Here is a 27,054-nt window from a genome sequence, read left to right on the forward strand (position 1 = left end):
AGAATGCTTCTCAGCTTCTGGAAAACACCGACGTTGCAGTGGGTTTTTAAAACGCTGGTAAAGCTCGATCTACGGTGCTAAAAAAGGAACCCACCTCCTCCCATTTGCTGCAGCTCAGGCTGGACACAGGTCTCCCATTCCCAAATCCCCCACCTCCATTTACTTTGAAACTCCCCCAGCCTGAGGGTTATCAGTGATGAATATTAACACTGAGCATTTACATTGTGCAATGCTTCCTTGTCCTTCACGGCCCCGCGGTCAGCCTGGGAAACACCTGCCTTTTTACAGATGGAGAAGCTAAAGAGGAGAGGTTAAGTGATTTATCTAAGTCCATCAAGGGAATCGGCGTCAGAGCTGGGATTACAACTGAATCCTGTCTCCTGATGTACGACAACTCTCTATTCACCCTTCTGCAGCCAGCCCACCCGCCCAAAGTCTATGCCACCATGTGAACCCACAAAATAAGGGGAACATCCCCTCAAATTACTATGAAACTATAAAGCACGTGACCTAAGGGCACTGGAAATTAATCAATTTTTAAATTAATTTTGGGTGCATTTTATAGTCCATAAAAGCCAGTCTCAGGATTTGATTTTGATCACACTTGCACTGGTCTAAATCAGGAGTAACTGCATTGAAATCAATGGAGTGACACCTAACCCTGTGTAAATGAGGTCAGAATCAGGTCCTCAATACACATACAATAAACATGATTTCTGATACAGGAAAAGCATCCTAGAATGGTAAATACAGTTTTTATTCAGGCAATGAAACATGGAAAAAATATATTAGTAATCATTATTATAATCTCATTTGTGTGAGTATAACTCTTACAAATATTTACCTGACATATAAAAGGGAAATTATTGTACATATAAAATTTATGCAGATGGCAGTTACATACACTGTACAAAGCAATCCTGATAGTAGTCAACGCAAAGAGTTCTTCTTCCTGCCTCTGGGAGGGAAGAGACTGCACGAGGGATGCAGTGGAAACAGATTTGCAGTCAGGATGGTCATTAATTGGCACTTTACTGCAGACAAGAGATCTATTGCAAATGTACACTTGTAGATGGCAACATTAATAATTTTACAGGCAGGCAACTTTGACAGTTAAAAGGGATGGTGCAATTCTACTGGAAAAAAGAGAGAGATCATGCTTTGAACTTGGTGCATGGCCATTTGCAAGTTTCCGGGTATTAGCGATACATCTTGGCTTGTTCATCAGGGAAGGAGTTTTGTGTTCACAAGACACTTGTAAAAATTACTCAGCAAAGCTCGAGTATTGCCATTATCTCCCTGTACAGAGAACAGCAGCAACTTTCAGATCTTCCTGCAAATGCTGCTGAACGGCAAAAGATGGAGCGGCATCTTTGCAGACCTGAATAGAAGGGTCTTCAGATGATGAGCCAGTCTAGACCAAAGCTTTGCTTCTGGGTCTGGACACTATAAAGCAGCATACAAGATAAAACAGTCTCACTGATTTAAAGTTCCATACATCTTCCATTATATATAACTATAACCATTATATATGTAACTATAACCATATTATAGTTAATAAATCATTCCTTAGGAATCTCATTTGCCCAAATTCTAAGGGCATGCTGAGAGGCACAGAAATGGAACAACACTCAGATGATAGACACAGTGAAAGTGCAATCACTGGACTCTGGGGAACAGATACAAATGGGAAAATGCTCTCAACTCAGATTACTACTGATGGGGAGGAGGAGCTCTCTGCAGAACTGTCTTGCATTTCAGCTCTCTTACCTTTGGATGAGCAGGAGGTTTGTTAAAGATTTACTTTGTAATTTGCAAGCTACAGTTCTATAGAGATACTGAGACTCATGACTGTATTTTATGGAGTGGTGTTCTCTGGAGTTTAATAAAACCTCTCTGCAAGGACGCATCATCTCAGAGCAACGGAGCAAAACCTCACAGAGAGACAGCTCCCTCCAAACATGCTACAATTTGAGGAATCAGTCTCCCTGAGCCCTAATGTGCTGCATCTCCAGACTTTAGCCCTCAATAAGCAAACCTTTCCTGCTTTTTGCTTCTCTTAACACAGGTGGGAGTGAACATGAGTGGCATAGTATGGGGCATCATATCTGAGGGCAGAGATCACATCAAACGACTATTCATAACAAAGGAAGAGTGCACTAATGGACATAATTTAAATTTTTTTATGTGGATTTTTTTGGGGATGAGGAGAATCTGTGCTGTAACTCAAACATAAAAGGGGTTTTTATTAAACATGCTTTATTAAGAAAGCTCTTCTCAGTTCTGTGGCAATCTCTTGTTTATTCTTAGGCTTTTCTAATTGGGTAGTAGAATAATGTTTTACAAAACCTCAGATTTGGTTCTGGAGCTGCCAGGCAGGTTTTCAATGCCATTTGGTTACTATCTAAACCAGTGGTTCCCAAACTAGGGGCGCCGCTTGTTCAGGGAAAGCCCCTGGAGGGCCGGACCCGTTTGTTTACCTGCCGCGTCGGCAGGTTCGGCCGATCGCAGCTCCCACTGGCTACGGTTTGCTGCTCCAGGCCAATGGGGGCTGCGGGAAGGGCGGCCAGCATGTCCCTCGGCCCACACCGCTTCCTGCAGCTCCCATTGGCTGAGAACAGCAAACTGCGGCCACTGGGAGCTGCGATCGGCTGAACCTGTGGACGCGGCAGGTAAACAAACCGGCCCGGCCCGCCAGAGGCTTTCCGTGAACAAGCAGCGGCCCTAGTTTGGGAACCACTGATCTAAACTCTGCTACAACACGGACACTGTTTGCAGAAAGCAGCTCAGCCCAGGATCCTGGCTACTCTTTTATAACCATGTCTATGAACGGCTTTACTGAAAACTCAACATTTTGAGCACGTTGGGTGAAATTCACACCTGTGCAGAGGACTAGCCCACTCAGTACTACTCAAGTCTCACCACAATCCTAATGTGCGACATGAGTGGAGCATGGATCTTGTGCTGGAATTTTGCCCATTGTTACTAGGGGAGAGTTAAATGGATCCTGATAAAATAAAAAACAACCTGAAATTAGCGCCCAACTCAAAACTAACCCAAATTAACGAATAACTTATTTTGGGACCTGAAAAATACCTGATAACTCTCCTTCCCCACACAACTTTTTTTCCTCTACTTTTTACCCATCCCTGCTGGGGCTGGAAGTGGAGATGCCGAGCTCCTCCCAGAATGGTTGCTCTCAAATCTGCAGACCCCAGAGGTTCAGAGCTGCATCTCAATGTTTGACTTTTTTCCTAAACAGAACCTTTGGGGGCTCACCCTTCATTCATCTATTTGCCATCATCCACTTGTAGTAACATCTAGCTACCACCTGCCAAGAAAGATTTATTATTATTCAAGAATCACAACACGATTTAGGTGCGTTCTGGAAAGGGCTAACCTGGAAACGAGTGAGCTAAAGAGAATGGTCCTACTTCAGTCTGGCCACACCTAAACTATGGTATAACTTAGGGACAATCAATTATTTTTTGTCAAGGTCCAAAATTTCTTGGTTAAGGTATAGTCAAGGTCTAGACTCCAGAGAAAATATTTTTAAAAATAACAATAATAATGATAATAAATAAATTAAAAGATTCTGGCATCCGTTCTAAAGCATCCGGCCATCCGGATTTGGCTACCTCTGGTGTAACCTGATCACTGAGGTTGACAGGAAGAGGAGCGTCATGGCCGCATGCTCTCCTTTGTGGTTGGCTCACGTACTGCCTGGACAGAGGTGACCCATCTCCCTCTGAAGATTATCTGACCCAAGCTTTCCTACCAACATGCTTGAGAGCTGTGTAACTACTGCACATGGGGGAACAGCACAGGAACGGGGGGTTTCCCTTCCTGCCACCACAGAGAGCTCAATATTCGCAAAAAAGCTGGGGGTCCATATCCCACCAAGGGAACTACCCCTGGGCTAATTTCGGAGGGACCTTCTCCAGTGCACAGAAGGACACTACTTTAAAAGGGGGCATGCTAGACTGTTCCCATTAGCTCGTCATGTACTAGGGGCAGGTTGTCACCATCTTGGTCTTGTTAAATGTATAATAATGATCTCTATACAGAATACATTTCATAAAGTATATTTTAGAACTATGGCTCATACAGAAAGACGTGTGCTCTGCATGCTCCATGTTAGGAACCAGAAAATAGAATGGTTTGATTTTGTTATGAAATGGTAGCAGCCAAAAGGATTGCTAAACTTTTATATCTGCCACTAGCGAGGGCTCAGCTCCAAAACAGCAAATCCTTCCCTGGTTTGATACTTCACCACTATCCACCCAGGACTTTAAAATAGGACCCACTGGCCCCACACCTGTTGTCTAGCACAGCCCATGGTTTGTTCTGGAGTGGTGTCTGAAGGTCAGGACTGGTTTGCACAAAACCTCAGACAAATGGTTCCAAAGCATAATTCCCTGACCAAGAGAAATTAGTACGGACAGAGCAGTTCATACAGCTTGTGAGCATCACTGCTGTCAGGCTGGGGGTACTGCACCCCAGTGAATACCACATGGATGAGACCAGCTGCAACTCTGCAGGGTGGGAAAGCACTGCCAATGCGCAAACAGGTAAAACTCATTGCTAATGTTGGCTCATGCAACAGTATTCAAGTAAGGTACAAAAACAATCTACATACAGTTAAATATATGTCACCCTGCAGAACTTCTGGGTCTCTACTGCAGTATGAAAGGTGCTTCAGCAATTCTGCATTGGTGCAAATAAAGGGAAAATGCACACTACAGTTCCACTGAGTGGTTTGCTTGCATAGCTAGTATGATTCGGTTTCCTGCCCATTTGGACCTGCGAGTTTATTTAATAGCTGTTTGCAGCTGACTTTGCTTGTACTAGTTTCTGATTCTTTTAGTATTCGAAAAACTGCAAAGGCATTTCTCAGAGCAAGACACGGTCCAGAGCATTTTGCATCGTTTTAAATGGCATTCTGTATTGACTTGGAGAAAAGGATTTTAGGATATTCACCATATGCATAAATTAGGGCCTGCTCCCTTTCTTCTGCAGTCCCCAAAGGGAGAGGTCACTCCTCTAATCTCACAGCAGCATTTTGAACCAATAGCAAAGAGTTTTGCTTTGCATATTTTGAATTACTATTAAAATACTAATAATAAATATCAGGAAATGATGGTGCTAGAGGGCAGCACGGGGAAGTGGTACAACCCCAAGAGGAGCTGTATGAAGTATGTTACCAAATATGCACGCACACCTGTCTGGACGGAAGATCCAGGTGTGCAGCTGTGAGGAAGGACCTACCAAGGCTGAAGAGAGAGAACAGAAAGCCCTAGTGCAAGGACAATAAAGTGCACTGACCAAGGGTACCTCTGAACTGCAATCTGAGGCGTGACTGCAGCTCAGGCTGACATGGCTAAAGATAACGATGTAGATACGGCAGTACAAGCACACCAGGGTACCTACGTGCATTGCTGAAGCCCATGCTGCTGCATCTACATTGCTATTTTTACCCATGCTAGCGCAGGTATGTCTACCTGAAGGGCAATCACACCTCAGATTGCAGTGTAGACATACCCAGAGAGACACTTGGGCTTCCCTCCCCAGCTGCTGGCAGGTCATGGGATCAGGACTTGCTATGACATGTTACATGAATATACACTTGGACCAGCATATCAGAAATTAATCAAACCACTTTCAGGCAAACCATTTCACCTGTAGGATTAACCAATTAATCAAAACCACATGCTGTGGACGCCAGGGTGTGTGTGTGGGATGAAACTGAGCTGAGCCCTAAAAACCTGGGGCTGCAAACCCTTTGAAACGATCAGACTAGAACCCTTTGGGACACTTTGCCTCTGGGGTGATGGGATCCTGCTGCCAAGTGGGGCAGGAAGCTGTGTGCATGTGCTTTTCTCTGCTCAGGGGAGATTATTCCTGGAGAATAAGGCAAGGTGCTCAACGTTACAAAAAAAACAGCCAAGTGCAGAGTGTTGGACAAAGGGTGGCGAGGCTCAGTCAGTCTTTCCCATCTTTGCAATCAGCTCGTCACAGATCTTGGTCAACTCTTCAATTTCTTGGTTCTGAAAGACAAACGGTCACATGGAGATGAAGAGCTGAAGTTCCCCGATGGCCACGTGTAACCAGTGAGTGATCAATTCCTGCCCCTTTTCCCACCAGTAATACAAATAAATCATCATCATCATAAAAGGGAAGGCACGGCCCCTCGGGGGGAGGGGGGAAAGGGAGGCAGAGCCAATCTGCTTCTACTGCTGACTCTCTGCAGGGCCTGGGATGCTATCGCGTGGCGTGCTGGGGCCAATGAGACTGCTCTGCAGTTGGCATTGTAGATCAGGGCATTCACTTCTGCAAACAGGATTATGGCTACTAATCCCTCTGTAACGCCATCCACTGCATTTCTAAAGCAGCTATCCTTGTAGTATGCAGGCACTCTGGCATGTGCCAGCTGAGTGAACGGCAGAGAAGCATGTAGAAAAAGAGATTCACTATCCGCGCTGATCCCCAGGAGATCTGCTCCCTAGAACGATGCCGGGAATCCGCATTCCAAGATAGTCCTGCAGGATCTGCTGTTTAGGCTGATGCTGGGGGATCCTAATCACAAACTATCGCTCTCCGGCTCTAACTGCCCACAAGCTCAGGTGACCCAGGCCCCTGTCTAGGAGCACAGTCCTGATACAGCTCAAGGCGAGTATCAGCTGGGACACACACTCTATGGTGCATGGGGGTTTAACAGCCGCATGGAGACACCCCGGTTATCATTTATCGTCTGGATTTCATGTCCCCAAGTGGACAGTGCAGCTTGAAATGCAGCTGTTCCCCATAGCCACAGCAATAGTTCAGTGTGATGGTAAGTGGATAACAGGCAGAGATTTAAAGAACAGAATTTATATTCCTCCCCTCCTCACTCTGCCTGGCTCCGGGCTAGATTTTCTAAGACCTTCTCTCTCACGCCACCTGTGATCTGAGGAATGATCCCAAGATCAGCAGGAGACACTTTAATGGCAACTGTTTCCACTGAAATCAATAGCTAAACCAACAACGGGGGCGGTGCCCGAAGGGCCTTTACCTTCTGTTGGAGGGCTCTCTCCAGTGATTCCACCTTCATCTGCTCTTTGCGTAGCCCAGCATGGAGAGCTGCACTCTCAGCTTTTGCTTTTGTGCGTACCTGAGCAATTTCTTCATTGGCTCTGCATTGGGGTTGAGAGAGAGAGAGAGTGCGAATATTTATCGCATTGGCCACAGCCCCACAGAGTAACATGACACAGTACCACAGCGTGCAGTTATCTAAACACCTAACAGAGCAAAGGATAAAGTCACCTATTAAAGCAGCCAGTAACAGCTGCAGTTGCTGGGCTGGCTCCAGTTCTCCTCCATGCTTATGAGCAATAGATTCTGAGGCTGTGTCTACATGGGGAAGTTGCAATGGTTTAACTTAAATTGGCTTTTAAACTGGTTTATTTAAGATGGGGCAAACCCCTGTGTGGACACACTGCTTTCAGTTTCAGATCAACTTTTCTTGGGGTAGCTTAAGTCAACTGCAACAGGTTTAAGATGAACCAAAATAAGCTCCTTATACCAAAATCAGACTGTCGACACAGGGGTTTGACTGGTTTAACTACATCTGTTTAAATTCACACCTTAAGTCAAACCAGTGCTATTTTCTCATGTAGCCAAGCCCTGAGTGATGGGTAGGGGTTCTCTGCCTTCCCGCTTTAAGACCAAGAGGCCCCAGTGTCCCTGATATTCTCTGCCTCTGGACTTTAGGAAAGCCAGTCAGCATGTGCTGCCCCGTGATAACACTTTAAGTAGTAAGGATATCTCATCAAAATAATTGCCAATAATATTGTAAATAACTGGCTGCTTTAGGACCATTCTTAACTCACAATCTCCAATATTATAAGAGTGCAGTATCATCCAGGCCTCCTCACTATAAAAACACAAATGATAAGAAAGGTAGATTTGCAAACTCTGTTATGCAGATTGCTTTAGCCTGCAGGAGTTCAAATTCCTCTAAACAATGAGCAGGACCCTTCTCAAGGTTACAGATCCTTTCAAAGATTCTGGTCTGAATCTAATTTTTTATTTCTAAACCTGGCTGAAAGACTGAAATTAAAACTCATTCTTGTGTCTCCCAAAGTTCCAGACTCAGTCTTCATTCTCCAGAGCCCACATCTGGGATTCTTACTTGTCTAATTTTTCTTCTGCATGGATTTTCAGGGCTTGATACCGCTGCTCTTCCTGTTTGACCCGGGCTAAGTAATCCTGAGCACATTTTTTCAGAGCTTCTTCATTCTGGAAGATAAAAATTGCAAAAACAATGGTGACTAATTTGAAGCGGAGTTGAGCATGTCACAACTACAAAACTGACACCCAGATGGAAATTGAGGTTCACAACTTGGAAGTATTTTTTATTCTTCTGACAGATTGCTCATTTATGCTATGACCTTTTACTCTGATAATGTAAACAGGAGTCAGACCCAGTGTTTTTATAATGCCTTGCCTTTGCTCCAGCCCTTTGCTTGGATCCCTCTGCTACTTCTGATGTCTATTGTTCACAGAGTACAGGGAGAATGTGACTGTAAAATCTATAAAGAGGAACAGGCTCCCTGCTGCGATCAGCTCCAGCAGCTCTTATCACTGGCTTCCTGTGACATTTACAGCCAAGACAGGTACCCTGCTTATTCATCACAATGTTGACATATAAACAGGAGCACCAGAAACATCCTTCAACTGAGGGCAAGGAGTAGAGCTGGGCAATTTTTTGACTTGTTTTTGGTGAAAAATGAAGATTTGGTGACATTAAAACAATTTGCAAATTTGTGTCCATTTTGCCAGATTGTTTCAAATGAAAAAAATTAAAACATTTAGTTTCAACATTTTAAAAATAAACCATCTTGGTGTTTTTATTTGAAATGACTTTTAGCTTAGAAATGTCCTTTAATTTTATTATAAAAAATGCTCCGTATCAAACCAAAACATTCTGGTCAACCCGAAATGAATTTTTGTTACTTTCTGATTTGCTGAAAATTTCAAAAAATTTCATTTTCCATTTGACCCAAAACAATTCCGTCCTCTCCCGCCCCCGCCCCACAAGAAATCTTTGCCTTGCCAGTGTATTGAGAAATCTGTTATTTGCCCAACTCTACCGAGGAGCATTGATTCAAAGAGGCGTTGGGGACATAAGACGACCAGAGCAGTATTGGACAAGAAACAGTAATATCCTGTGTGCTTCTATAACCCCTTAACCAGAAACCATCGGACAGGACATCACACAGGCAGCACAGGAGGTACAACAAGGAAGAGGAAAGACCAAGAGAGTAAAGGACCTTCTTAAATCCTTCCAGAATGCCCTTCAGGTTCTCGTATCTCCGAAACAGATCCGACAGGGACCTTTCTACAGAGTTCAGGTCCGCCAGGGCCTGTTCCTTTTCCATTGTGAGCTGCTGAAGACTCTTCTGGGAGGCCATGTTTGTCCTCTGTTCATCTTCTGTGAATTAGAAGTAAATTATATTTACATCAAAACTCTCCTTTTCTGAAATGGAGACTGTTGCAGCCAAGGCCCCGCGGGGGGTCATTGCTCCAAATTGCCACGTGACAGCCCTGGCTTGGGTTCCAAGTGGGAGGGACTCTCAGGAGCAAGCAGGGATGAAAGCACAGCTGGCATTACTGTAGCGATCCTCACTGGCCAACTTGGGATGTTGCTGATGGCTCTTCCAGGGGAGCGTCTGTCAGCCTACCTTGGCTGGACCATACATCGTCGCGGTGCAAAGCCGGGGCGGGTGGGGGGGGTGTCTAATGGAGAGGAACCTCAGGGCTATGGGAACACGTGGAACCTCCCACTTAGAAAACCTCACGGTCATTTGTCAGGACGGAGTGAAGCTGGTCAGGGCAGGTGGTGGAGTGGGAATAAGGGATTCTGCTGCACGCTCCTTATGGAGGCCAGTCCTGGTTGTAACAGCAGATGGGCACTGAACTAGGGGAAGCTGATGAAACTGGGTACATTTTTCTCTGTGTTGTTACTGTGATCAGCATCCCACAAGCCATCCCGAGGCCACCAACTTCCTTACGCTAGTGACGGCTGCCACCCAGAGAGACCTTACCTATCATCTGGGCAATGGTCTTTTCATATTCAGCCACGATTTTCCTAGAACGAAAGGGGACAGGAGACATTTACATACAGTCTGGGGTTTTGTTTTTATCTGTGAAGCTCTGTTGCTGGCAAACAGAAGCTGGTACGCTGTTGCCAAGCACACTTCTTAAGGCTTTGGGAAACAAAATGACACCAGTCAGTTCCAGAGGCAGCCTGTGTGCACAGTCTGAAACTGTATGTATGTACTTTCCCCAGTATGCATCCGATGAAATGAGCTGTAGCTCACGAAAGCTTATGGTCAAATAAATTGGTTAGTCTCTAAGGTGCCACAAGTACTCCTTTTCTTTTTGCGAATACAGACTAACACAGCTGTTACTCTGAAACCTGTATGTATAGTCACAGTCTAGATTATAGTTCTGATTCCTCTCAATCACCTCCTCTCTTCTCCAGTAATATCTGCCTTCAGCTTCCACCCAGCTGACCTGGCCTTCCCCTGGGCTCTCAGACATGCACAGTTAATAGGATTTTACTCTTGCTGCAAAGAAAATGACAGACTTGTTACAGTCTGAGCATGATGAGCTCATGGCTTGTAACATGTTCCATCCTGAGCATGGCTATCCATGTTATCTTATTACCACCAAAGCTAACTAAACCACAAGAGTTACAAAAGAAGAGAAGCATGAGCAGCATTTCAGTACCAAGCAATTCAGCACCCCAAAATCAACAGCTTTGCTTCAATATACCCCAGTGGCTGCAGGGAAAGTCCCCCAAGAGTCAGGCGTGATTTGATCTGTAGCTCTGTGTGGAAATGCTAGAGGATAACATGGGGGTGAACACCTAATTGCTCAGACCTGCTGCAGATTTTTACCTCATTTCCAAGACTTCTTGTCGGCTCTCTTCATATTTTTTCTTCCATTCATTTGCTTCGATCTCCTTAGTGATTATCTGCATTGTAAAGGAAACAAAATGCAAACTCTAACTCTCTACCCCCAGGCATTCATGGGCTGTCTTCCGGGATGTGGAGCCCTACAACCTAAGCTCAGCTTCAGACTGTGAACTGGGAATGCCATAGAGTCAGAGACATTAAATCCAATCACTAGCAATGCAAACCCCTAACATTTTGATATTAGCTGAAGAAAGCTCTTTAGAAGATTACCAGCAATGGGCAAAGATTTAATCTAGATTCCACTGCTGGCTCAAAACATTCAGAGCCTCTAATTGCAAACGTTTATGAAGCATTTCTGCTGAAAATTACATGCTTATGTCACTTGAAAAATAATTTTAAGTGGCAAACTTGAGGCATGAGGAGATGATTGCCCCAAAGCCTACCACCGCATATCAACACAGGTGCTCAGCCGGGGGTGTTTTATGTAAGGAACCTGTGCAGATCTTAGGTAAATTCATGGCTATAAAACTCTCCCTTTTTGGAGTCTCGCTTTTGCCACAAGACGATGGAAATGTGAGAATGGTGGGGATCTGCTGCTATCTTCTTTGCAGGCACCTTCCGCATGCTAGGAGAATTGCTGGCCAAACAGTGGGAGGGGACCCAAGAGGAACAGAAAGATTACAAACTACAAAGATTCTCCAGCACTTGATGCTTTAAAATCCAGACTGGATGCCTTTCTGGAAGGTGTGCTTTAGCCAGACACAAGATTCTGGGCTCAATACAGGGTAATGGGGTGAAATTGTAATGGCCTGTGCTATACAGGAGGTCAGACTAGATCTACTGTTCCCTTCTAGCCTTAAACTCTAAAAACCTATGAATTATCCATCCCCTGTCGCACCGTGTCCACTGAGAATGTCACCCTGCAGCATCTCTGCCTCTCTGGGAGGCTAGCTCCCACATCCTGGATACACCTGTGATGCGGTGCACGTGGGGCAGCAGAGGTTATATTATTAGTATGTCGCAGTCCCTAGAGGCCCCAGTGGAGATCAGGGCCTCCTGGTGCTGGCTGCTTCACAAACACGGACTGAGATGAATTCCTGCTCCGGGTGTACACATTTTACTGCCCTGAGCAGGCACCAGCCCTGACAGTGCTGAGTCACCATTACCTCCTCTCTTATTAAAGTGAGCACGGCTGTTTTGTCAGATTCACTGAGGCAAACGCTTTCCAGAGGACTTTCACTTCCACTCGCTCTGGTCGTCATGGCTTTGTCCTTTGAGCACTGTCCAGAATCGCCCTGCGGTGACAAGAATTACCGCTCAATGATACATTCGATCTGCAGCTTTTCTGCCCAGCTGCCTGTATTTGGGGTATGTCTCCACATTCTCAAGTCCTTCCTCCAGGCGCCCACCCATCCTGTATTTGTACATTGAAAATTCAGAGGCCCGTCTCCATTGTGGGAAGGAAACAGTGCAGTGTCTGGTCTGGGTACAAGCCCTATCACTCCGGTGACGCCCAGTCCCCTTCAGGTCTCATTGTCTATTGAGCCAGTTCCACCCTCTGTTGAGGCTGGATGTGTGGTTCCCTCCAAAGTCACTTGAAAATGCAGCTTCCATGGGAGAGTGAGGTGGTGTCCTCCTCTGGATGCATGCTCTAGGAGGAGCAGGAGCTCACAGGATGTGTGCACGGTGAAAGGAAAACGGGCCCCAAGGGAAGTCTCTTCCTAATGCACCTGACGGGCAAAGGTTTGAGTCCCTTCCAGGTCAGCCTGGCCTCTGTCTCTAAGCTACCACCCGTTATAAATCCAATAAACTTTGAGTCCTGAATAGGATGCTACATTAAAACCAAACGTAGAAAGGACAGAAAGCCCATTTCCCAGGGCCTATATCAGACAGTTTCTAATGAAGATGCTGCCAGAGTCAGATCCCACAATACCATCACGATCCCTTTGCTACATGCCCTGTGCTGCTACCCATTTAAAACAGCTCCAGGCATGTGAGCTTTGCTAAGTGTTGTTAATTGCAGCAGCCTATGTCAGGGCCTGCAGGGGACAGCGTATCCTGTGCCAGTCACCTCCCATTTAATGCAGGATTCGCTACAGCCGGCAGCAGTTGTATAGACGTTTGCTCAGCCTGGGTTATTTTGCTGGGCTTCACAAGTGGTTCTAGGGTCAGACAGCCTTCATGCAGGGAGCAGTGTCGATTGTCTGTCTCCGCAGAGCAGCCATCTAGCTGACACCCCGTGCAGACAGGGTCCAATCATTGCCTCCCTGATCAGGCACAGATCACCTTCCCCTTCCCTCTGGCCAGCGGGGTATTTAACATGCTTCCTTAGACCAGGAGGTCATTGGGTAGGGCCGTTACAGTCTGTGTTCTCTGGAACGCTTGCTGCATATTCTCTGACCAACTACTCAAAGCAGCCTCATCCGGGACACACGCCATGAAAACCAAAAGTCTCTCTTGCCAGAGAGAACTTCCATCTAGTCTCCTAAAATGTCCTTTTCTTAATTTTCTGCCACTAATCCTAGCTACACTCGCTTCCCAGTTAGCTGCTTGGCCACAGGCCATAAACAGAGAAGCGTTATACTGAGGAGCTAGTCAAGATTTGTGCAGCATTTTGTAAATGAAAAGCACCCTTTCTCTGAGCAGTAAGTTCTAGTGGTTTTCAGTACCAAGCCAGACGCAGAATCTCGCTTGGTTTGTGAGGGTGAAAGTTCTTATCGTGCAGCACAGTGGCAGGTGAGTGAATACAGCACCGGAATGGGAGCGGCGGCTGCTCTCAGCACAAATGCTCTTAGACCGCAAGCCGGTGCAGGTGGAAAATCTCTCTTTAACGCCACCCCTGCCCAGGCCCATGCAGCGCACCAGCAGACGAGCTCCCTGGGAGTAACAGCTCTCGGTGTAGCTTGGAGACTCCCCACGGACACCCAACACTAGGGCACACGCTCCTGAGCACTCAGCAAGTAACAATCCCCCATGTTCTCCCATCCCAGAATCAGCTGCTCCCCTTCCTGCCAACCTCCCAGTTCCAAGGAAGAAACAAGCTGCCCTGGACACGGACCGTGACTTGTCTGGCTGAGCGGAGGGTCTCCCTCTCGTGTGGCCGAACCCCCCCCCCCGAGCCCTGCATGCCCATGTCCACCCCAGAGCCTCCCTGTATCGACTAGTGCGCATTCCACTGAACCCTTAGAACGGCCGCAGGGCTCTGGAGACCTGAGCTGGGAATCCCCACAGAAAGCAAGTACCTTCCCCTTGCTTTGCTTTACTAACGTCCTTGGGAGGCTTAGGGTTGTTAAAGCTGGCGTTAATCTCATTGTCGTCTGCCTGCCACCTTCCTCTCTGAGCTGTCCCAGCTGCGTGGAGCTGAGCTGGCGTAGCACGTCCCCTTGCCCACAGCTCTGCTGCAGTAGGGAAGGGATTTTATCTGCACGCCGGTCACCGCTCCGACACTGCTGCCAGGCTCCCAACAGTGCTGCTGGGCACGAGGCTAAAAGAGCAGGACACAGAGCGACTGACGGGAGGACACGGCGTTTCATCAGCAGCAGCAGTGCTCTCCGTCTCACCAGGGCTGTGTGACAGCCTCCCCATTTCGGCGGACACCATCCTGGCTGTAGGGAGGGAGCAATCGAGCTGGCTTCCAGAAGCAGAGTTTGGGGCCCTTTTCGATAGGGCGAGAGAGCTCACTTCCCCGTCGCTATTCACTGTGACTGGTTCCAGAGAGGCACAGGATTTTTATTCGCTCCACCCGTCTGTGTTTTCTTTTGCTCACTTTTCCTCTCTTCTCCCATCCCCGGCAGCCCCAGGGGCAGACGCTGCTGCGGCACGCTACAGGCCAGTCCAAGGCTCAAGACCACGTCAGCTCCATGCATCGCCCAGCAGAGGGAGCCATGCATGCAGCACAGAGGGGGTCGTGCATGCAAGAGGGGGTCATGCATGCAGCCCATCAGGACAGCAGACTATCTGTGCGTTGAGGGGCATGTCTGGCAGCTTCCCACCAGCTTTTAAAAGAGCCTCTTGCAACATGAATTCAATTCATGTTGCAAGGGGATTACACTGCCGGTCTGAGAGAGTCCACAAGAGCGTGATACCACCTGCCAATCTCCCCGGGCACATGGCAAGGGGAAGGCAGCTGGTAAGGACACAGAGACGGTCCGCAGGCAAACACAGCAGCTGTCACTGCCAGCACCTCACAGCCACCGTCTGTCCCTGCGGAGAGTTACTGCGGCTGTCGGGCTGCATTGCCTGCTCTTCAACACAGGCTTCCACGTGATGGGGACAAGACTCTCCCTTGTCACTGGTCTGGTCCCCCGACTTCCCTTCCACTTCATTCCAGTTGTAAAGCTTCATATCTGGGCATCTTAAAAATGCTCCGACAGCACCTGCATATGTCTCCACTGCTCATCTGACTCCGGGGACCATGAACATCCACTTGTTCATCGCTCAGTCCTGACCATGTGTGGCTCACACTCCCACCTGTCGGGATTCCTGGGTGTACAAAGTACCATCCCCTCTGCCTACTGTTCGCGTGCCCCTGCCTGTCCTCGCCTACCTTCCTATTCCAGCATCATCCCATCCGCCTGCCTGGACAAGGCTTCAGGCCGCAAGCACAGAAGGAAGGCCTCTCTCTAGAGTGCACTTCAGGGGCTGCTGTGAAATCAGGATTGGTTAAATCCCCAGTTCACAATTTTAAATACATTAGCTCCCAAAGCAGCTTCTCCTGAGGTGCTTTCAGAAAGACTTCTCACCACTGTGAGGCTGATCCAGAGGCCACATGGCCATTTCTGCAGTGCCCTGAAGGATTCAGGCCTGTATCAAGGAATGTGGGATATTAGCAGTCAGAGAGCAGGGATTTGGGGTGATCACTTAGTATATTCAGCATAGTCTCCCACTTTTCACTGTGTATGCAAGTGTCTCAATATGCTGGCAGAGGCCCAGCTCATACTCACAAAGAGCACTTCTTACTCATGCAAACAGCCCTGCTCAAGTCAAGGAATGTGAGTAAGGGCTGAAGAATCAGACCCGTAGGGAATCACAGTGTTTCATGGGGGGTCACTGGCACAGGAGAAGCCACGGGAGGTCAGAGTAAAGGTGAAGCTGCACTTACCAGGGTGCTGCTGGGCCCATCCTTCTCCTTCTGTTTGGATGTTTCTTTTTCGAACCCTAAAACACAGGGCACAAGGTGTTACAGCTGCCTTGAGAGCATGACTGTCACCCCAGCCCAGAGATTTGCTGGAATAGAAGAGTTTAAGGCCATCTCTTCCAGTCCCCGAGGCTCAGGATCCCAGGCTCTGCGGGGTTCCTGTCCTTACACGGATGGACAGTTTTATTTTGGGTCAGCATATGGTCTGTCTGTTTTCCTCACACACAGGGAAATGCCTGCCCAGGGGGACCCTGGCAGCAGCAAAGGAGGAGTTACCAGCACCTGCTTTCCAAAAGAGCTGGCAAAGTATGGGGAAGACAAAGCAGCAGCTCTGTGTAGGTACAGGTGCCAAACCATACTGATATTGAATAGGGGCCCCAGGGAGGATCACAGCTCACAGCAGGAATGAGACTCAGGAGACCCAAATCCAGCTCCTCACCTTGGACAAACCAATCTATCCTGTGCCTCAGTTCCCCATTCGTACAATGGGGATGAATGATACCTCCCTACTGCATTCGTGCTGTGGGGATACAAGCCATTAATGACCAGGAGGCACTCAGATACTGTGGTGAGGGGGCCATACAACTCCCTAGATAAGCTGCGCTAGGTGCTGTACAAATACACATGAAGATGAGATCTCGAACTTTTCCTGTTTTCTAACAGGATTTACTTGAGTGTCTACAATCACAGTCATTATCCATGTACTTTGTAAACTTTGGGGTGTTCTTTGGGATCCTTTGGCTTGGGAAGTGTCAGATCAACATAACAGAGAATCACAGAGATGTAGGGCTGGAAGGGAGCTCGATAGGTCATCTAGTCCAGTCCCCTGCACTGAGGCAGGACCAAGTGTTATCTATCCTGGCAGGTGTTTATCCAACCGGTTCTTGTCACGGATTGTTCTAACATATTATTAGAATTAATAGTCCCTACAGGATAAGATGACATGCCGCATTGCTAGCAACTGCCCACCCTGAGAGCTCTGGGTCAGGCACAGAGGTTTTGCTCCAGCCCATGGCACAAGACAGGAGTAATGGACGGGCACAAAGGAGATCAGAGTTAAGGCGAAACCCATCACGTGATGGAGCTTAGAAGGGATGAACTGCTTCACTCATTCAACATCCTTTGCAGGCCAGTCTGGAGAGAGGTCCTTCAGGAGGCAAGGTGGTGCAAATCTCACTCTTTGGGTATGAGACTTACTCCCTAGCGTGCTCACTCACTCTCACACACGATCCTAAGCTTCTCTCACTCGTTTTAAGTAAATATATAGAGATTTAAAATATTTTTACTCAGGCACTGCAAGAGACAACAATAAGCTTGGAAAGACACTTCCCAAGCTTGTGTACTGTGGTAACCATGGAGACTACAGGCCCTTGTGCGATATGTGTGCGAGAAGACAGAGGAGGCTAGGTGGGGGGAAGGGTGCGGGGTTGCGTGTGTGAATAGTGGACGGTCGAAAAAATAGGAGTTTGCCCAAAAAACGAGTAGGAATTGATCAAAAGTTTGTGGGTTCTGCAAAGTACAGTTCCAAATTTAAACTGCATTGAGCAAATTCAGTTTGCTCTCCAACCATCCAGGTTTTTGTTCCACCCAGCAAACAGTTGTTTTGATTAAAATCCACTGGTTTGCACGGCAAATAGAATTCTCACGCACCCTAGCCTTTAGTGTGAATTAGGACAATGAAGCCTTTCCTATGCAATATTAAGCAGTGTACATTTTAAAACAAACTATTAAGTGCTGGTTGGATTAAACACCTGGACTATTGGATGTCACCAAGGACCAAAGACGAGAATCCCTGTCTTAAGCAATGACCTAGCACACGTCCTGGAAAGTGTCACTCTTTGGCCTTGACCCTCACTCTTAAGCACAGCCAGCCCTTGGCATCTCTGTACAGGGCTGGTGTCCATCTGCTCGATGGGGGTGGGGATAAAGAGATCCACATAAGTGCAATCAAGGGAGTGAGGACTCTTCCCCTCCAAACGAAAATCACTGGCCCGCTCCCAACAGGGGCACCCAAGAACAAGAGTGGCAGGAAAGCGGTGGGCTTGCTGATTCAGTGTTACCCACCCTGCAGGGCTTCCCTTCTGTTGCACTCAGAGCAAAGAGGGGAACAACTCCCCCCCCCCACACACACACTTTTGTGGCCATGCCGCAACGTGCCTTTATCCTTGACAGGTGCCATTCACACCACTCTCCTCGGCTGCTGGCTCCTGACCCTGGACAGGGACAAGTCATTTTCAGTGAACCTCCCAAGTTTCGAATTCACCCCCATCTACATCATATTGTTGGTAAATGTAGGGAGACTGTAGGACATTTGAAAAAGAAATAGAGCAGTTGGGAGTCAGGACCAGCCTTGACCAAATTTTTCCTCTGGTGTGTGTTCACAGGTTTCCTCTGGCTTCGCATGCCCCAAGGCACACGTCCCCTCACTGTGCTTTGGCCTCAGAGCCAGCTCTGTCCGAATAAGCATTTAAGGGCCGGGTTTTTCCCCACCTTTGTGCTTGACAAGACGCTGCCCTGATGGCCCCTTTTCTCCATCACCACTTACAGTAGCAATGCTGGGCGGTTTCCTGGAGGAGGGAGGGAGGTGCCCACCATGCCTTCGTCCCCCATATTCTCCCCTGCTGCTATTGCCACTTGGAGGCACCATCACACGCCAAGAGGTGGAAGGGCAATTTCAGTCCCCCAGGGTGCTGCTTCTGAGCAGTTTTGACCACAGCCCCTGACCTTTCCAGAACTACACTCAGTGTGGCGTGTGTACAGGATCCTCTTGCAGCTTTCCCCCGCTCTCCGTCTCCACAATCTGGATTTGCACAACCATCAGCAACAAACGTGAGGCTGAACACTGACTGGGTGCAAGATCCTTCACTCCCTACGTGCTACCAAACAGGTTAATAGATTCTGCAGCCAGAAAAGACCACTGTGCCCCTCCAATCTGAATTCCTGTATAACACAGGCCATAGGATGGCCCTGAATTCATTCCTAACTAAAGCAGATCTTTTAGGAAAACGTCCAATCTTGATTTAGAAATGCCAGTGATAGAGAATCCACCACAACCCTTGGTAAATTCATTCCATTGGGTTAATTACTGGTGCTGTGTTCCACCTCAGAGGTGTCTGCATTTCAGTGATGGTTAAAATGGCTCACATGTATATAGTGTTTGTAAAGTGGAGGGATCATTTGGGATGAAAGGCTGTTGATATTGCAGGTGGTGACAAGCAACAGCTGTTCCCCCCACTCTGAATAACACAAATATAAGCCTCACACCAACTGGGGCTGATGATCTGTCAACAGAGTGGTTCATGTGTCCCTTTCTATTCTCACCAGCAGCAGAGGAGAGTAGACAAAAGCTGTCTCCTCCAGTAACTGATGTCTGAGTATATCCTGCAACTCTAAAGGACTGCAGTATATAAATTACGAGCCCTATGTTCCTAAATTACACTTTGGTGCTCTGTGAATGTGACTGGCTCTTCACTCACTAATAAGGCAAAAGCAAATGTACCATCAGAATACAAGGACGACGGAAAGCAGGAAGTAAAGAGCCCACTCTCCACTGCTACAAATTCTGGTTCATTTTCTCCACTTGGTCTATTGTTATTTTTTATTGTCTAGATTTCCAGTAGGCCTGATTCTGCATTGCCCTGCACCGTGGCCAATCTCTTCCCTCAATGGAAAGTGAGTGCAGAATGCAACGAAATCAGAATGATGGGAAAGGTGTAAGTTTTGCACTGTGACACATGGCTACCCAAGGAGCAAGGCGCTGGGGAATCAGGCCCTGCGAGTCTACAAGAACAAATGTGTGAAATAAAAGCTTTTCTCCTTATCCCACGAAACCTTTATTTCCCTGGAATACTCAATAACTCGTGGCTCAGTTAATTATCAACGGTGACCACCCGTGTAGAGAGAAGTAAGAATTCTCTCTTCCAGGAAATATGCCCACAGAGACTATTACAGCTTTTTCTCACATTTCAGGAGAAATGATTAATGTGTAAGAAACAAAACTGGCCAGGAGATGGCTGTAAATTTTCAGTGTGGCAGTTTTTGCCATTCTCACCTGCAACTTTGACATTGATTTAACATCACCCTTGCTGACTTTTAATGATTTCAGAATGGATTGGCTGGAGCTGCAAATTCAATAGAAGACAAAATACCGCCACGACTGTTTCTACAGACCTTGCTTAGCAAATCCAAATGTCCTTACAGGCACGTATCCAGAACAGTTTTCATTTATATGATTCTTTAATATACAGATCTACATGATCTAGTAGACAGGTCCTGGAACTAAAATCTAGGCACATCCAAGTTCTAGTCTAACCCAAATTAATGTGTGACCTTAGGCAAGTCAGCTTAACCAGTCTGTGTCTCAGTGTCCTCACCCGTAAAATGAAGAGAATACCTTGAGGGACTACCTATCTTATTGGGCTGTGTGAGGACTAGTTAACATTTGAATAATGCTTTGAACACAAAGTTGCTCACGCTTCTTCTAATTACCATTACTAAATATCAGTCCACAAGTTACCGACTCTCAGTCTCCCCACACTCACGCTGGGCAGGTGTCAAAAAGCAGAAAAGCACACATAGGAACTGATTTTTGATTCACATTTGATTGTTCTGAAAGAGCACAAGCCGGTTTGCAGCTTGACAAAAGGCTGGTCCCACTTCACCGCATTGGATTCATGTGACAAAACAGACTCATGGCTTAGACAGGGAATTTGCAGAAGCAGCAAGGCACCAGCAGAACCAGCATCATGGGAGAGGGGACTGTTTGTGATCCTGGATTTATTCTGCACATCCACTGTCTGAGCCAGTTTCAGTCAGTGGCGATGGAGATGAACTTTCTAATGTAATGCCATCAGCTTCTATATAGCACTAAAATAAAAAGGGCCTACATAAAAACAACCTACAATCACTGATTTTTCATAATGTAAATAATACAGATGAGCAATTTGAGCCTTTAACTAGAACATACTGTAGCTTCCTGCCCAATTAATGTAAATAAGATGTGGGATGCTGCTGCTCAAATGGCTCTGTTTGCTGTTAGAGGTTATTTTGAGGTCACTTGGATTTCATAGAATATCAGGGTTGGAAGGGACCTCAGGAGGTCATCTAGTCCAACCCCCTGCTCAAAGCAGGACCAATCCCCAATTAAATCATCCCAGCCAGGGCTTTGTCAAGCCTGACCTTAAAAACTTCTAAGGAAGGAGATTCTACCACCTCCCTAGGTAACGCATTCCAGTATTTCACCACCCTCCTAGTGAAAAAGTTTTTCCTAATAGCCAACCTAAACCTCCCCCACTGCAACTTGAAACCATTACTCCTTGTCCTGTCCTCTTCTACCACTGAGAATAGTCTGGAACCATCCTCTCTGGAACCACCTCTCAGGTAGTTGAAAGCAGCTATCAAATCCCCCCTCATTCTTCTCTTCTGCAGACTAAACAATCCCAGTTCCCTCAGCCTCTCCTCATAAGTCATGTGTTCCAGACCCCGAATCATTTTTGTTGCCCTTCGCTGGACTCTCTCCAATTTATCCACATCCTTCTTGTAGTGTGGGGCCCAAAACTGGACACAGTACTCCAGATGAGGCCTCACCAATGTTGAACAGAGGGGGACAATCACGTCCCTCGATCTGCTCGCTATGCCCCTACTTATACATCCCAAAATGCCATTGGTCTTCTTGGCAACAAGGGCACACTGCTGACTCATATCCAGCTTCTCGTCCACTGTCACCCCTAGGTCCTTTTCCACAGAACTGCTGCCTAGCCATTTGGTCCCTAGTCTGTAGCTGTGCATTGGGTTCTTCCGTCCTAAGTGCAGGACCCTGCACTTATCCTTATTGAACCTCATCAGATTTCTTTTGGCCCAATCCTCCAATTTGTCTAGGTCCCTCTGTATCCTATCCCTGCCCTCCAGCATATTTACCACTCCTCCCAGTTTAGTATCATCCACAAATTTGCTGAGAGTGCAATCCACACCATCCTCCAGATCATTTATGAAGATATTGAACAAAACCGGCCCAAGTACATTGTACAAAACCAGCATGTACATTTCTGAGTGTACATGCTGTATGTCTATAGATTTAGAGAGAGAGAGAGAAATAGAGATATGCTTCCATACCTGCTTCTGAGGATGAAAACGCATGATTTATGGTAGACACGGGAACATTGGAACATTCAAAGTACTCCAGGTCGTCTTCTGGCTCACCTTTCACCTCTGGCCCGGATGGTTTCTGACTGGAGGATGTAGATGCCAGCTTCTCTTCGTCAGTAGCGTGACCATCACAATTTGCAACGTCTGGGATTTTTGAGATCAGTGCTCCTTCATCCTGTGGGATCAAGGCAGGCAATTCAGCAGGGCTAAACTAATCCATAGGGATCAGACAAATACGTCATCAGAACAGCCAACGGAAAACAACAGAAAACTCGTCAAGTGGGCAAGCCGCTCCTATCGGCATCTCAGGAAGGTTTTGGAAGACAGAAACACATGGCAGAGAGGAATGGACAAAATCCATTAAACGGTGTGATCACAAAACCTGGCACCTCACCACTGCCCCAGAAATGGACAAGGGACACTTTCAAGGCATTGCCCCAGTTCCGACACAGAAATGTAGAGTCCATGATTTCATTTATTGGCCGAAAAACTTAGCAGGGCAGGGAGGGGAAGGATTATTGGATAGTTGCACATAAAACATCTCCATCGTGGATTCTTCCAGCTCCTCCTCATGTTGTTCACCTCCTCCCAGAAGCCAGGATTTGGGGATGTTGAGAGAGATTTTCATCGGAGAAGGGGGATGTAGTACAAACTAGTGTTCTCAGGGATGTCTGCTGGCTGGTTCTGGGGTGTTACAGGTAAATAAATATCAGTTTAAAGCTAAGCCCCCCCCCAAGCTCTTCTCATGATTATGTCCCCCCTACATCAGACCAGTAACAGGAAAGACAACCCCAAATCAGGACTGCAAATCCTCCTCCTTCTCAACATGCTCACTTCCCACACACAAGCGCCTGCTGGCCTCTGAAGAACACAGGTGAGTGCCATTTGCTTAAATGTACCTGAGTGCAAACATCCAGGACCAGGGATTGCATCTCATATTTCTTCACCTTGCAGCCACTCCTGCAACAAGAAAGAGAGACAGATTCAGTCCCGGCTTTGCTGTTCTCATCAGGAGGAGGACAGGTGGAAGGAGAAGCATGTGCAGAGATAGGCTGAAGCAAATGAAGGGCAGCATTGCACTCTGCTGATTGGACAGGTCCAAGCACTTATTAGGAAAATATTATGGCAAAGCAAGTTCTAAAAACAAAACAAAAAAACAACCCAAACCAACCAACCGTTGTGTTCTTCAGAATATTTATTCCTCCGCAAAGGTAAAGCCCAGAGGAAGCATCTCCAGTCAGCTCTCGCCTGCTGATGGAGAGGATTACAAACAACAATGAGCTTGGTAAGCAAGGTTTCTCTTACTAGGTCATTGCCCTGAATCTCTAAAGCTTTATCTGGAGATATTATCCAGGGGTTTAACATACACGTTGGCCTTCTGGCAGGATGAACAGTTTCAACAAAGAGACCCTCCACAAGCACCAGAGCACATCTTCTGAAGCCATGTGTTACTCTGTTCTATCTACCTTGCGGCTCCGCATGGCTCTCATCTCCACAGTATCCATGCCTTTTCTAGGCAAGTCAGATCTGCATAGCCAGGCCCGAACAGACTTTATGGGGGTCTTCTGCTCTTCTCCTTTCCCTCGTTGCAGTACACTCTGCTTGGTTTGAAAGGCAGAATCATTTCGTTCCTTTGTATTTTAATTATCTATCCAGCGACGGTGAAAACGATGTCTCAAAGAGGAGGGCGCTGCAGCATGCCCTAAAGGCTAAGCTCAGGGTGACTCTGAGCTCTTCTTGTGGCTCATTCCAGATATGGATCCCCTCAAATGAGAAATGCTTCATCTCCAGCTCTCGGGCATTTAGTTCTGGGTTTTGCAAGCTGCACTATCCATAGTAACTCCTGGATGGAGATGTGGTTATATCCGTATCTGGGTCTTAACACACTGATGGCCAAGGCCTTGAATTAACTCTGGAAGCAGACCAGGAACCAGTGGAGAGACCACACCATGGGGTGGTGCGTGGGGTGGTGCGTGTTCCCAATTGTCAGCCCATTGAGGAGCTGGGTAGCTGCATTCTGCCCAATCTACATTAAAATCCACATTCAGCGAGTGTGGCTTCACTTTCCCACCAGGTTGTATCCTTGCTTTAGGCCCTGCACTGAGCTTTGCTTGGGTTAAGGGTCTGTTTTTCTTTGGACTCCATGCTGATTCATTTCAACCAATGTGTTAAACAAATTTAGCAGACAGCACTGATCCAGAGCCAGATCCAGCAGAAAATACCACGGGCTTTCTGAACTGCACAGTCAAACATGCAGGATCTGAGAGGCACTATCCTCATTCTGGCATTTGGCAAAACAGACTGGCCATGTCCCATGGAACTGGAGCATGCCCCAAGGGAAGTGGAGGCAGGAGTCTCTGGGGCACAAGAGGAAATGGAGGCACCTGCCTTGCAGCAGGATAACATGCACAAGTGCATTCATCTCTCTCACACAGCACAGGAAGTCATGGTTCACCATCCTGGCGGGGAGTAATGGTTCACCACCACCTCACTGCCTCAGTTAGCAACCTGTTGTTCCAGCCCTTGGTTTTTGGTTCTCCAGAGGACAAACAGTTGCTGAGCTTAAAGACAGATCTTGTGAGGGTCCATTACAGACATTTATAGGAAGGCTCACTGCCTCCAGCTTTCTCAATGCTCCTTACCAGCAATTCTGCAATGGTGAAGTATGAAAAGATTTGCACTGAGGCCCTACTCCATAATCATCCCCTTCTCCTCCCCTCAGTTCACTCTCAAATTGCTCTGTTCTGTTTTTGTGCCTCTGCCCACATGCACACGCTCCATGCAGGGGTCGCTCGTGCTCCTACAGCGCACAATGAAATCTGTTATACGCTGTGTCTGTGGCGGAACCTGATCTGGAGGCTACCATTCACACCTGTGTCTGCCTCAAAACCCCACTCAACTTCACTCTTCTCCGTAAGATTCGAACGCAAGCAGTTGAATCTCAGGTCCAGTGGGGCTTGGCAGATTGCTCTCTCCTTAGGTGCAGAAGTGGGCCACCATGCGACCTGCTGGGGAGAGGGTTCTCATACCATCTGGTAGCCAGTCTGATCAGAGTACCCTATCCCCTGGTTCGCTATCCACAAGCTGCAGGGGAAGGAGAAGAACCAGGCTAAGCTGCTCTCAGCCGCAGCTTGCTTACACACATCCCACTAGCCAGCTGAGTTTTGCTTCTCTCTGCTAGACACATTTGTGCTCTTCTGTTGTTCTTCTAATCCTGGAGCATGAATATAAAGTGACCTGCTTCTGTAACCTCCAGGGCTTTAAGTCAGCAAACCCTGAGGCTGCCAGACTCAACGGGGATATGGGACTACACAAACTAGGGAATGCAGGTCATGAAATACCCTCTTTCTACAGTGTATTGAGTGCCAGTACTTAGGACTCAAACTAAAGCAAAGAAGGTTGTATTCAGCTCAGGAAAATGCCTGGTAAATGGATTCCTAAATATGTGTACAATAGGAAGATCCCTAGTTCATAATCCTGATTGAAAAACTAAACAAAACACCAATAGTACAGAACGGCTGGTCAGTTTTCAGTCTGAAGGCAAATGCCAACGCTTGCATTCAGTTTTGTTGAACACTGTCCAGTATTGTACATACTGTAACTGACCCTTTCTGTGCTGGCATCCCCAACTGAGAACTACGCAGACAATAAAGGCATAAAAGGGGTGACATAATGTAAATAAACTAAGTCTCCCGTTCCAGCTAGTTCTGAATTTCCCTAAATCTACTAGCATAATGTACATGAATCCTATCTCCACTGCTGCTCTTCGGAGTGGGTGATGGCGGATGTTAGACAGTCACGAGTAAGATGAGTCCCCCTGTTCCAGGAAAGTAAAAGGACCCTAGAAATCTGGTGTTGTGCGATCTCTGTTGCTCTCTTCCTTACTACAGGAAAGCACAGGGAAAAGTGCCGCACTTCCACAGAGACAACACAAGGGAAAACACAGCAAGGGGGAAAATACTTTCCTACAAGAACACACAATATTTCACTGGTCTGTTGTGGCCGGGGTGCTCATGCAGAGTGCTGCAGCGTACATGACGAGTTTGTTATGGTCAGGCTGATCTCACATGCAGGCTGAGCGCACCGGTTTGTTACAGTAGGGGGCTGATGCTTGCCGGGGTGGCACACGCTGGTTTACTATTGTAAGGGTTTGTGATGGGTCCAGATGAGGCTTAGCCAGGTGAGGGACAATACCCCAGCATATTTAAGTCTAACTGGCTGCCCTAGGCTACCCTAACCAGGCTTTTGGGGCTCAGTTAAAATAGGTAGACAATCAAAAAGGTGTTGCCCCAAGGTGAGAGCTGTAAACTAGGCGTGCAGACAGCTGCCCCCTGACCAGTCACTCAGCAGAATTAACCAGAAGAATGGTTTTGTGCCGTCAATGTTTGAGTCCAACAAAGGCAGGATTCTCTCCCCACTCGCAGCAAGCCCGGGCCCAAATGCCAGCTAGCTAGCTCAGACTTTTCAGGGCACGTCCCGCTGACGGTGTGGGGTGTCATTCATCATGGCCAGGTCCTGAACAGGCTGCCTGATGTTCTAACCTAACCCTAAGATAACGAGACAAGGCACTGGACTGGCAGGCAGAAAACCTGGGTCTTATCCCCGGCTCTGCCACTGACCTGCTGTAAGACTTTACGTTACTTCTGTTTTCTGTTTCTCCTGTTACCCTTTGACTGTCCCGTCTATTTAGATGGTAAAATCTCGGAGGCAGGGATTGTCTCTTACCATGTGTCTGTGCAGCAGATAACAGAACAGAGCCCTGATCTTGGCTGGGCTCTGGGTGGTACTGCAGTTCAAATCATTAACTTTAAT

The 27,054-nt window shown here is 47.2% G+C and overlaps 1 protein-coding gene across 6 annotated transcripts in view; it reads right to left on the minus strand.

Moving 5' to 3' along the window:
- Positions 1 to 735: 735 nt before the first annotated feature.
- TACC1 (transforming acidic coiled-coil containing protein 1) overlaps positions 736 to 27,054 on the minus strand; it is a 150,939-nt gene continuing 124,620 nt past the window's right edge. For 3 of the 6 annotated variants that reach the window (XM_073324733.1, XM_073324731.1, XM_073324729.1), the window contains exons 4-13: positions 23,142 to 23,202; positions 22,210 to 22,417; positions 16,063 to 16,118; positions 12,128 to 12,256; positions 10,944 to 11,020; positions 10,086 to 10,129; positions 9,312 to 9,472; positions 8,171 to 8,277; positions 7,052 to 7,172; positions 736 to 6,047 (exon numbers count right to left, since the gene is read on the minus strand). In XM_073324733.1, the coding sequence (XP_073180834.1) occupies positions 5,979 to 6,047; positions 7,052 to 7,172; positions 8,171 to 8,277; positions 9,312 to 9,472; positions 10,086 to 10,129; positions 10,944 to 11,020; positions 12,128 to 12,256; positions 16,063 to 16,118; positions 22,210 to 22,417; positions 23,142 to 23,202 (1,033 nt within the window). In that variant the 3' untranslated portion in view covers positions 736 to 5,978. The remainder of the gene's footprint in view (positions 6,048 to 7,051; positions 7,173 to 8,170; positions 8,278 to 9,311; positions 9,473 to 10,085; positions 10,130 to 10,943; positions 11,021 to 12,127; positions 12,257 to 16,062; positions 16,119 to 22,209; positions 22,418 to 23,141; positions 23,203 to 27,054) is intronic. The other 3 variants (XM_073324734.1, XM_073324732.1, XM_073324730.1) reach the window with 3 other exon arrangements.

This window comes from Lepidochelys kempii, chromosome 26 (assembly GCF_965140265.1).
Source record: "Lepidochelys kempii isolate rLepKem1 chromosome 26, rLepKem1.hap2, whole genome shotgun sequence".
NCBI lineage: Eukaryota > Metazoa > Chordata > Testudines > Cheloniidae > Lepidochelys > Lepidochelys kempii.